The 9,930-nt window shown below is 39.0% G+C and overlaps 1 protein-coding gene across 1 annotated transcript; it reads right to left on the reverse strand.

Annotated features, from left to right (window-relative positions):
• Window positions 1–3,160: 3,160 nt before the first annotated feature.
• Window positions 3,161–8,931, reverse strand: CLEC4E (C-type lectin domain family 4 member E). The gene is made up of 6 exons (XM_077758974.1): window positions 8,725–8,931; window positions 7,837–7,929; window positions 6,894–6,983; window positions 5,548–5,699; window positions 4,755–4,870; window positions 3,161–3,747 (listed from the first exon to the last, which is right to left on the reverse strand). The coding sequence occupies exons 1-6, from the start codon at window positions 8,759–8,761 to the stop codon at window positions 3,576–3,578; spliced, it is 660 nt and encodes a 219-aa protein (XP_077615100.1). The 5' UTR covers window positions 8,762–8,931; the 3' UTR covers window positions 3,161–3,575.
• Between the last annotated feature and the right edge of the window lie 999 nt (window positions 8,932–9,930).

Genomic DNA, 9,930 nt, shown 5'->3' on the forward strand with positions numbered 1-9,930 from the left:
TTTTCATTCCCACTAATGAATGCAGGAGGGGTCCCTTTTCTCCACATCCTCCCCAACACTTGTTTCTTGTGTGTGTGTGTGTGTGCGTGTATTTTAACCATTCTGACAGGTATGAGGTTTTGATTGTGGTTTTGATTTGCACTTCTCTGATGATTAGTGATGTTGAGCATCTTTTCATGTGCCTGTTGGCCATCTGGATGCCTTTGGAGAAATGTCTGTTCATGTCTACTGCCCATTTTTAAATTGGATTATTTGCTTTTTGGGGAAAACATCTTACATTTTTTACCTAAAAATATAGTTTGGAAAATGTTTATATATTGTTCCATATAAGTAAATAGTATTTCATTATATTGGTTTATCATAATCTGAAATAATTTTTAAGTGAGAAATGTTTCCTTTATATAATAAAAATAAAGAAAACTACATATTGTCACATATATCTAAGAGGAATAAATATTTTAAGGAAAACTAATATAGCGAAACCTTGGGTTGTGAGCATAATTCGTTTCAGAAACATGCTTGTAATCCAAAGCACTTGTATATCAAAGTGAATTTCCCCATAAAAAATAATGGAGACTCAGATGATTCATTCCACATCCCCAAAATATTCATATAAAAATGATTACAATACTGTAATATAATACAAAATAACAAAGAAAATATAAAATATAAAGAAAAATAAAGCCAATTAACCTGCCCTTAGCTTTGAATACCTTCATGGCTGGTGTGAGGGAGACCAGAGAGAGGAAGGTTATTGTGTAGGACGACTTTCACTATCACTAACAGAATCACTGCTATCTGTTGGCTCAATAAAACCTTTTTCTGCACAGGGGCCATTGTATACACTCACACGAATGTTGACTTCAGTATAGTATCAATAAACTCTTGGCATATACTATATTGAATGTAACTGGCAATACGGCAACAGAGGAAAGGGTCTATATCTGCAGGCAGCCTGACCTAGAATGAAGTAAAACATTTCTAAACTTACTCTTGTACAGAAAAGCAAAGGACTGTCCATAGGTGCTTTGCAGTGACAAAAAATACACTAGTGCCAGTTGTGGGCATCTTCCAACGTTCTGAAAAATCATTGATTTCTGCCAAACGTTGCAGTCTGAGACTGAGCATCTGAACATGGGAGGTGATCACCCATAATCCCGCAGCAAAAGAGAGAGAGAGAGAGAGAGAAGAACCATTGGCTCAGTTGTGATCCTATGACATTCAGTGTCACATACTACTCATATTGCAAGACATCGTCCATTTATCAAGTTAAAATTTATTGGAAATGCTTGCTTGTCTGCAGAACACTCGCAGAACAAGTTACTCTCAATCCAAGGCTTTACCATATACTATAGTCACCCAGTTGAATTTTCCCATCTAATGATTACACATTAATTTCAGTGTATGAATTTCGAGGGTCTCTTTATGGTGCTGTGTGCAAGAAGTGTGGTTCTTATAGGTGCCACGTTATTTAAGTATTCTTGAATCACCTTATAAGCACTGATTAAAATATTATGCAGTTCGTGGATAGGCTTGAGATAGGAAATTGTCAAGTTGAGTGTTCTCTTAGAACAACTTGGCTGTTGAACCCTGGCCCTAACTGAGCGATAGCCACAAATCCAAGTGAAGTTCAGTTATTCAGTGGAAGAGAATAAAGAGTAAAAGGAGTCCTTGGGATGAACAGACAAAACCACAGTCTGTTTGGAGTTGAAGGTTATAGCCTGGCGTTTCCCTAACGAGGTGCAGTAAAAGCCTTTAGCCAGAAAGGCTCCACATGTGTTTGGAGTAAGAATAAGTTTCATGACTTGAGGAGCTTTCTTATTGGTTGTATGAGAGCATAGTGAGGATACATGCTCTGGCAGGGATGAAAACAGTAAGAAATCAAGAAGAGAAGGCAGACTTTCCAGGAGCCAGAAAGGAGAAGAATTGACACAGAGCCTGAATTCAGAAGATTGTTCAAAGGTGCTTTGAAAAGCCTCTTCTTTATGTGGTATATCTATACAATGGAGTATTACTCAGCCATCAAAAAGAATGAAATCTTGTCGTTGGCAATGACGTGGAGGGAGCTAGAGTGTATCATGCTAAGCAAAACAAGTCAAAGACAAATATATGATTTCACTCATATGTGGCATTGAAGAAACAACACAAATGAACATGGGGGAAAGGAAGCAAAAATAATATAAAAACAGAGAGGGAGTCAACCCATAAAAGACTCTTAAACACAGAGAACAAATTGAGGGTTGCTGGCAGGGTATTATGAGCTAAGTGAGTGATGGGCAATATGGAGGACACCAGTTGGGATGAGCGCTGGGTATTATATGTAAGTGATGAATCACTAAATTCCATTCTTGAAATCATTATTACACTATATGGGAACTAACTTGGATTTAAATTTTTAAAAAATCTTCTGTATAGTTATTTTGAGTTTTATTCCTAGTAGGGCTATTTTTCTCAAGATGCTAATGAAATTATAAACCCTTTTTGATTTATTTATATCAGTATTTATATGTATTTATATATTTTTATATTTATATTTTGATATCCTGAAGGAAAATATAAAGGTGTTTTTGCTTCACTGCAAATTTATGATCTATTTTATAAAAGTTATTAACATTGTTTCTTGGAGATTTCATATATATCCACTTAACAATATAGCACTGGATAGCTTCTATAGAGGTGAGTCCAGTGAGGTAGGTTTTAAAATCAACGGTTCGTCTATATCTTAAAAATAAATTGGTTCATTGGGTTGATTTCTGTGACAAGCTTTGCCAGCATTATGCCAGCTATTGGGTTAATGATAACCAGCAAATGTAATGGATTAGTTGATGGGATTCTTAGTCACTCCTATCTGACCTATGGATATATGGCTTTGTTAGTTGGAATTACTTTTTAAGCCTCTGTTATAATTAATCTTTGACATACAAAATAAACACAATAAAATTTTTAAAAAATGAAAGACAATTAAAAAAGAAAATCCTCTTCATTGTTGGGCTCTGTACTGGATGTATGTCTCTATATTTTCAAATAAATATTCACAAAGCAAATGTACCAAAAGGAGTATTCTTTACTTTTCCCAGCATTGGTTAGAGAATTGTTTGGTAAATTTAGAGAAGTCTTGAGACTAAAATAGAGAAAAATGCATGTCAATCAGGATCACAAATTATAACATTCAAAACGACTTATTTTATTTAAAATCTTTAAAAAAACTTTTCTTTAATGTTTATTTATTTTTGAGAGAGACAGAGAGAGATTGTGATCAGAGGAGGGGCAGAGAGAGAGGGAGACACAGAATCCCAAGCAGGCTCCAGGCTCTGAGCTGTCAGCACAGAACCTGATGTGGGGCTCGAACTCATGAATTGTGAGATCTTGACCTGAGCCGAATGAAGTCCGGGGCTTAACCGACTGAGCCACCCAGGTGCCCCCAAACTACTTATTTGTTTATATCAAGAGCAACAAAGTCCTGATGAAGTCCCTGTGTAGTTCTTAATAAGTGCGGTGCACACTTTTCTCATGTTGGTGTTGTGTTCATGCTCTTGTTCCTCTGTATTTAAGCATTTCAGTTGTGCTTTCTGTTCTTAAAGGATTTTTTGGTTATTTAAAGCACTTATTTCAGGCATTTCACAAATCCGAAACATATTGAGGAAACAGGGCACATCATTCCAATTTTTCCTCGGATTTGAAGAATCTCGGATAGTGGCACAATCCTCCACTGTTACTATATTATTGGGCTCCCCTTCATCCCAGAAGCTGAAAGAGAGCAAATATGGGGGACTTAAAATCTCAGCGACAGGAAGCCATGTGACCTAAGATTCTAGGCCAATGACATTTGTGTTGGGTGACTTCGCAACCATTTTGTGAGTCAGGCATTATAAACTCCATTTTATTGATGAATGAATGGGATCCCGGAAAAGCCAAACCATTAGTCCACGTCTCAGAGTTCATGGGTGGTGAAGCCCAACTGGATATTCCTGATTTTCTAGTCTGTGCTTCCTCATGGCTGTAGACCCAGAATGAGAAGTTATGGGAAGCACCGATACTCGTGAATTTGTTTCCTTCACCTCGTGTCTCATCTTACATTTGGGTCCCTTTATTCTGCACTGAGTTTGTATTAATGTAGATGCATCCTTTGTGGTGTTATAATGCTATAGTGAAGCAACTTTCTAAAATCTCTCAGTGCATGGCGGTTGTGCTTTTAGAATTGATTTAATCTTCCTGACCTTTGGTTTCCTCAAATGTTAAATGAAGATTAATGATATCGATGTGTCTCGGAAAGGTGTAATTTACATGAAATGAAATAATTAGTGAGAGCAAAACTATGAAACCTCCAAAGGATTGTGCTCTGATGACGTAAGGTCACCATCAAAGAGAAAAGAGACATTATCAAAAGAGTCCCTGCTTTCACTCCCTAAATCGGCTTTCTCAAATCACTGTTTTTGGTCACATTTACTAGTTTGGGGGTACAAGACCCTGAATTTCACTCCTTGCTTCCGCTGCATTTCCAATGAATTGGTCTTCGGTTCTAATGCCCTCCTCACTTTTGTCTGTTATTTCCCCTTTATTCTTCGGATGGTCTCAGGAAGTGGGAGCATGAGGTTCACATGCTTCCTTCGACTATCTTCTTGCATGTAAAATCACCAAGGATTGACCTGAAAATATCTCATGGGATAGAAGGAGGCTCTGAGAACTCCCCTCAACAATGGTCTAACTTTGAGACTTGAGACAGCATTAAAATTGTCCTGCAAGAAGGAAATTACCTCAGAGATTCTGTGAAAGGTGTGCCATCTACCCATTGCCACTGCCCCTCAGTCACCTGGTCCGTCAGTCCAATATAAAACTCTCTCCTTTTAGGTTTCGCGTAGAAAAGGAATTCCTAGAGGAGAAACACAATGAAAAAAACCAGTAGGAGATCAATCATTTCCATTCTGAACAAATGTCAAAGGTAATTCTTATTAAAAGAGAGAAAGTAGGATATTGATTATAGGTGACAGATAAATGGCTCTGACATTGTAAGATCGTGGAGGAGTATCTCCTGATTTTTTTATCATGGTAAAAATACACTGAACATAGAATTAAACCAACAAAAAAGAACCTTTAACAGAGAAGGAGTTTCTCAATAACTCACCAAAGTTGATCTACTGTTATTTGTAGCAAGAGCTACTGTATATGTCCAGCATGAAAGATTATTAATCACAGCTTAAAGAGAACGAATATATCTTTGGCATATCTGACATAATCGTATGATGCGTTCAACAGTACAATAGTCATTCTAAAATGAACTCTCAGCGTCCCCTCCCCCCCCACTTTTCCTGTCTTGGTAATAAAGGTATTGAACATGGAAATTTCTCTTTTTCCCCTTTAGGTTCTTCCAGTGATGACAATAAATTAGAGTAGGTATCGACTTATAGACATAGTAGGAACAGCATGCATTTTAATACATTCATTTAACAAATAGTCATTGTGGACCAAACAGCATATACATGTATGGGAAGAGGGATAAATCCTGTGAAGATGTTACACTGATGTTGGAGGTGACTGTGCTCCGATTACCTGTTCCTCCTGTGTGTTGATAACAACCAGATGCGCTCCCATGTTTGAGCAGTTTTTTACACTTGACGCCCAGGTCATGGTGTTAGTAGAAAATAAGTAGCAGCTAGATTGAAAATGGACCCAGTTCGATGGACAGCAATTCTTGACTGAACCTAGAAGGAGAGAAGTTTCCCTGAGTGTCATGTATCAACTAAGTAGGAAAACAGCTTCATCTGGCCTCACAAAGTTCATCTTTACTAGTCTCACTGGTACCTTGGAGCCCCTGGTCCTTACTCACTTCCTATCTTACTATCTAAGACTCTAGAGAATTCCTACATCAATAAACACAATTAGCAATTCTCTTGTCTTTTGAGACATAATCCTTATTTTCTAAATTAAAAAAATTGTGTTAACATTTACTTATTTTTGAGAGACAGAGCATGAGTGAGGAAGGGGCAGAAAGAGAGGGAGACACAGAATCCGAAGCAGGCTCCAGGTTCCGAGCTGTCAGCACAGAGCCCGATGTGGGGCTCACACCCAAAAACCACAAGGTCATGACCTGAGCCGAAGTGAGGTGCTTAACTGACTGAGCCATCCAGGTGCCCTGAGACATAATCCTTGTTTTCTAAATGTGTCAGAAAATGCAGTCATACATACAATTTATCTCAGTTATGCTACTGATATAGAGTTCTATTAACTGTTCTTAGAATGCCAAGGTCAGAGAAAGTTATGCATCTTATCTGAGTGACTTCTAAGCAAACATCTCTCATGTTGCCTAAGCAATATGCCCTCAATAAAATCTCCAAACTGGTTGTAGAGATGGGCTACTTTTCTTAGAATATTTACAGAATATAAGTCTTTGAACTTTATTAAAAAGAAATAGTCCAGTGTTTCTCGATTTAATGGTGAGGAAATTAAGGTCCAGAGGAGCATCATGTAGCATTTTGCTGAGACTTGGAACAAATCTATATACATGAGACCATAGGGAATGTATTTCTGAGCTATCTCCAAATTCCCTAGTCTCTATATCTTTTTCTCCTTCATCTCATTGGGAAGCAAGTGAGGAATGAAAAGAAAGAGCACTCCTTCCACTTCTAGATCTTCTGTTCACACATACCTCAAATTTCTTCTAAAAGTTTGCTATCATGTGCCCAGGCTTTCCTGTCCAATGCTAATCGCATTTTCAAAGTTCTAGACCTGTCTTCTTACCAATTCCTCATCAGTCTCTCCTAGTACAGGCAAGATTTTACATTTTGTTTTTGAGAAACAGGACATCATCCAACTACTTTATTTGTCCCCAAATCAAGCTAGAAGCCAAAAAGTGTTGATATGTAAATATTGATGTTCAAATTTGAGGACTATTATACCTGATCTATCTCTGTAGCAGGAGAAGTCCATTAAATCCTCGTATGGCTGGAACTTTTTCTCATCACAGAGTTGAAAGCTATGATACGTTACTGTAAGGAAAGGGGCAGAGTTTATGTTTATTATTCTTGCTAAAAAATTAAGTTTATCATTTTTGTAAAATTTAAAAAAATTTTTTTAAGGTTTATTTATTATTGAGACAGAGAGAAACAGAGCATGAATGGGGGAGGAGCAGAGAGAGAGGGAGACACAGAATCTGAAGCAGGCTCCAGGCTCTGAGCTGTCAGCACAGAGCCCGACGCGGGGCTCGAACCCACAAATTGTGAGCTCATGACCTGAGTCAAAGTCGGGTGTTTAACCAACTGAGCCACCTAAGCGCCCCAAGTTTATCATTCTTGTATTTGTAACAAAAGTACCAACAATCATCATGATATCTTTTTTTACTCTCTATTTGTCCTTTTACATGGAGAGGTACCAAGCTTTACTTCCTCAAGGAAAGAGAGGGCATTCACATTTCACAGTTTTCCTGATTCATGAAGATAAATGTACTTTATTTCAGGTCCAAAGGCCCAGAGAAAACAAATACGCTTTCACTTTCTCTTATGCCAGCCCTCCCTACCCTTGTTCCAAAAAGCAATTTGTCATGTCTCTGGCTAGGTTCCCACGGAAAAGTTCCCGCTAATGATAGAAGTACGAAGGCAAAGACTCAAGGCCACCAACGAGATGAAAAATGTCTATCATGAAAAACATGTCAGAGGTCGCTGAAATTTGGTAACCGTTCTGTACTTAGTTGGGGTTCTAATTGAGGAATAACCTGGAGATCAAAAGGGAAGAAAGCAGAACAGGAATGAGTACCCTTTGGGGGAGAACAGAACCCGCAGGCAACAAGAAAGATTTAACTATTAAGATTCACCAGGGAGATTAAACTTGACCTTTAGAACTCACCAACGCATCTGGTGATAAAACAGACACTGAGCAGCAGAATGGAGGCCCCAGCAACTGTCCACAAGAGCCTTTGGGAAGAGAAGCACCCTTTCTCTGTAGAAAGAAATAAGCAAACGTGGCCAGTCTTCCCTAAGCAAGCCACGAAAGAGATTCTTCTTCGACCTTACTTATTTCCTTCACTAGCGCTGTCGCTATGGAGTAATTCTCAGACGTCAGCATGCATCAGAAGCATTTGGAGAGTTTGTTTAAACACCGATAATGGGGCCTCACCTCTAGAGTTCACAGTTCATTAGAGCTGTTGTGGAGTCGCCGAGTGCCTAGTCTGGGAATCAGCTTTTAGAAGCCCTAGAAGAAGCCATTGCTGATCCTAAGACTCATGAACTGAGATAGATGTGCTGTTTTTCCTTCTTAAGTCTCCCAGGCTTTTTCCCCCTTCTTTTTCCTGTCTTTGTCTTTCCCTTCCTCCCTCTCAGCCTCTCTGCTTTCCTTGTCTCGCTCCTGCCCTCCTCATTCTGGCCTCTCATTTCACTTGCAAGCCCTTTGTAAACCCATTCATGTAAAACGTGGGCAGTCATCTCGTAGTTCCTCCTCTTCCCACCCGATAAACATTTCACAGACAGGGAAAGTGGGTTCCGGAGAAGTGAGGTGACTTGCCCAATGCAACACAGGGAAAGGGTGGAACAGCAATCTGATTCGGTTCTCCCTATAATCCGGCTCAGCAATCCTCAGGTCAACACAGTGTCTCCTCACCACTGTTGGTTCTTTCCCTTGCATTCTGTCTCTGTCTCCCTTCTTTTACTTTAGTGGACACGTTTCTATTGTCCTATCCCTCAACATATTTATCACTGCTTCCCCCATTCCCCCGAGAGAGAGAGTTACAAATTTTACCTGTGCCTTGTGTTGTAGATGGTTGGGATGAATTCATTCTCTCTCTCTCTCTCTCTCTCTCCTTCTCTCATCAGTTTCTGAGTCCAGGAGTATTTTGCTGCTAAGATCCAAGGAAAATGAATCCTTTTCTGTTTTTTTTAGAAAGTTCAGCCCTAAGACATAATAACATTAATTTGTTCTGTGGCTTTGTGTTTCAGTCAGGGTTTCCTTTCTTGCATAAGGAGGGCAAGGGAGTTTACCAGGCAACGAGTCTCCTCATCTTAGGAAACAACAAAATGGGGAAATGATGAATTGGTAAGTATCAACAGAAATGGGCTGACTGTAGGGAAATATCAGGGGCTTAAACATATTGTTTTCTTTTGGTGGATAAGATACTTTTATTTGGGGCACTCAGGTGGCTCAGTCGGTTAAGTGTCCAACTCTTGATATCAGCTCAAAGGGCTGATCTCACTGTGGGGAGTTCAAGCCCCGCATTGGGCTTCGTGCTGGATGTGAAGCCTGCTTTAAAAAAATTGTCTACTTTCTTCCAGGCCTCACTCATCCCTCAGTCTGTCTCTGATATTTGTGGGGCCCACTTCTGTGCTCCCAGTTTCACTTCTGAGCTTACTGTCACACATTTGTCGGTGGGAAAGAAGACAAACTAAATCTTCACACTCGGCACAGATAACTCAGCCATGTGAGTTTCTTTTCATAGTTCATGTTTGTTTCTTCCTCCTTTGCTTGCATCTCTTGATCATTTTGCATTTATGTTGTGCTGAGTATGTTGTATTGTGGGTTTATATCCCTTCTGTCAAAGTGATCTCATACTTCTGCCCCAGTTGAGACCCCTTTACGCCTTACATGGTAGGACTACTTTGCAATTCAGCTCCATTCCTTCTGTTACAATACAGCTTCTGGAACCTTCGAAACTCAGTGGGTAATTTCATCCTCTTTTTCCTAATTATGTGGGAATTTTTGTTTTATAAGGTGACCTATATAAGGAGAAATGAATTTGAACGTCAGAAGAAGCAGTTACAATTAGACTTTAAAATAAAAATGCAGAGTTCTCTGGAAGGTTAGCGACTTGTAATAATGTTCCACTCTGTTCCTTAAAAATACTTAAGAACAGGATCCAGCTGGCCTCTATTGATTAAAAGCCTCAGGTGTCAGGAGGCATTATATATATGTGTATATATATATATATATATATATATGACTTGGTAATTT

The sequence above is a fragment of the Crocuta crocuta genome, unplaced genomic scaffold (assembly GCF_008692635.1).
Source record: "Crocuta crocuta isolate KB4526 unplaced genomic scaffold, BGI_CrCroc_1.0 scaffold72, whole genome shotgun sequence".
In the NCBI taxonomy this organism is placed as follows: Eukaryota; Metazoa; Chordata; class Mammalia; order Carnivora; family Hyaenidae; genus Crocuta; species Crocuta crocuta.